The sequence below is a fragment of the Eurypyga helias genome, unplaced genomic scaffold (genome assembly GCF_000690775.1).
Source record: "Eurypyga helias isolate BGI_N326 unplaced genomic scaffold, ASM69077v1 scaffold43768, whole genome shotgun sequence".
Lineage (NCBI taxonomy): Eukaryota > Metazoa > Chordata > Aves > Eurypygiformes > Eurypygidae > Eurypyga > Eurypyga helias.
The window spans coordinates 1-293 of record NW_010265797.1 but is presented as its reverse complement, the minus strand read 5'-3'; the positions used below and the strand labels follow the sequence as shown (position 1 = coordinate 293).

The 293-nt window shown below is 61.4% G+C and overlaps 1 protein-coding gene across 1 annotated transcript in view; it reads right to left on the bottom strand.

Annotated features, from left to right (window-relative positions):
* Positions 1-231, bottom strand: part of MSRB1 (methionine sulfoxide reductase B1) — a gene marked incomplete at its 5' end in the record, with an annotated part of 778 nt that extends 547 nt beyond the window's left edge. Inside the window, 1 exon segment of the mRNA XM_010156860.1 lies at positions 117-231. Coding sequence (XP_010155162.1) covers positions 117-231 — 115 coding nt within the window.
* Positions 232-293: the final 62 nt, after the last annotated feature.

The following is a 293-nucleotide window of genomic DNA, read 5'->3' as shown; positions in this document are numbered from 1 at the left end:
TCGGCTTATCTAAACGGCCCTGCCCGAAGCAGTGCACCGCACACGGCGTGGCTATTGGCAGCTCCCCCCCAGAATAGCTACGTGGGCTGCAGCAGCTGCCCAGCCGCTGCCTGTACCTTTCGGGATGAATTTCAGCGAGCTGCTGAATATTCAGAAGCGGGATTGCCCCCTCTTCGGCCCGTCGTTGAGGAACTCGTGGCCGAGCCCGTTGCCACACTTGCCACAAGACACCTAGAACGGGAAGGAGAGGGTTTGAAGCGCCGGTTCCGGTTGACCTGGGACCAGGGAGGGGT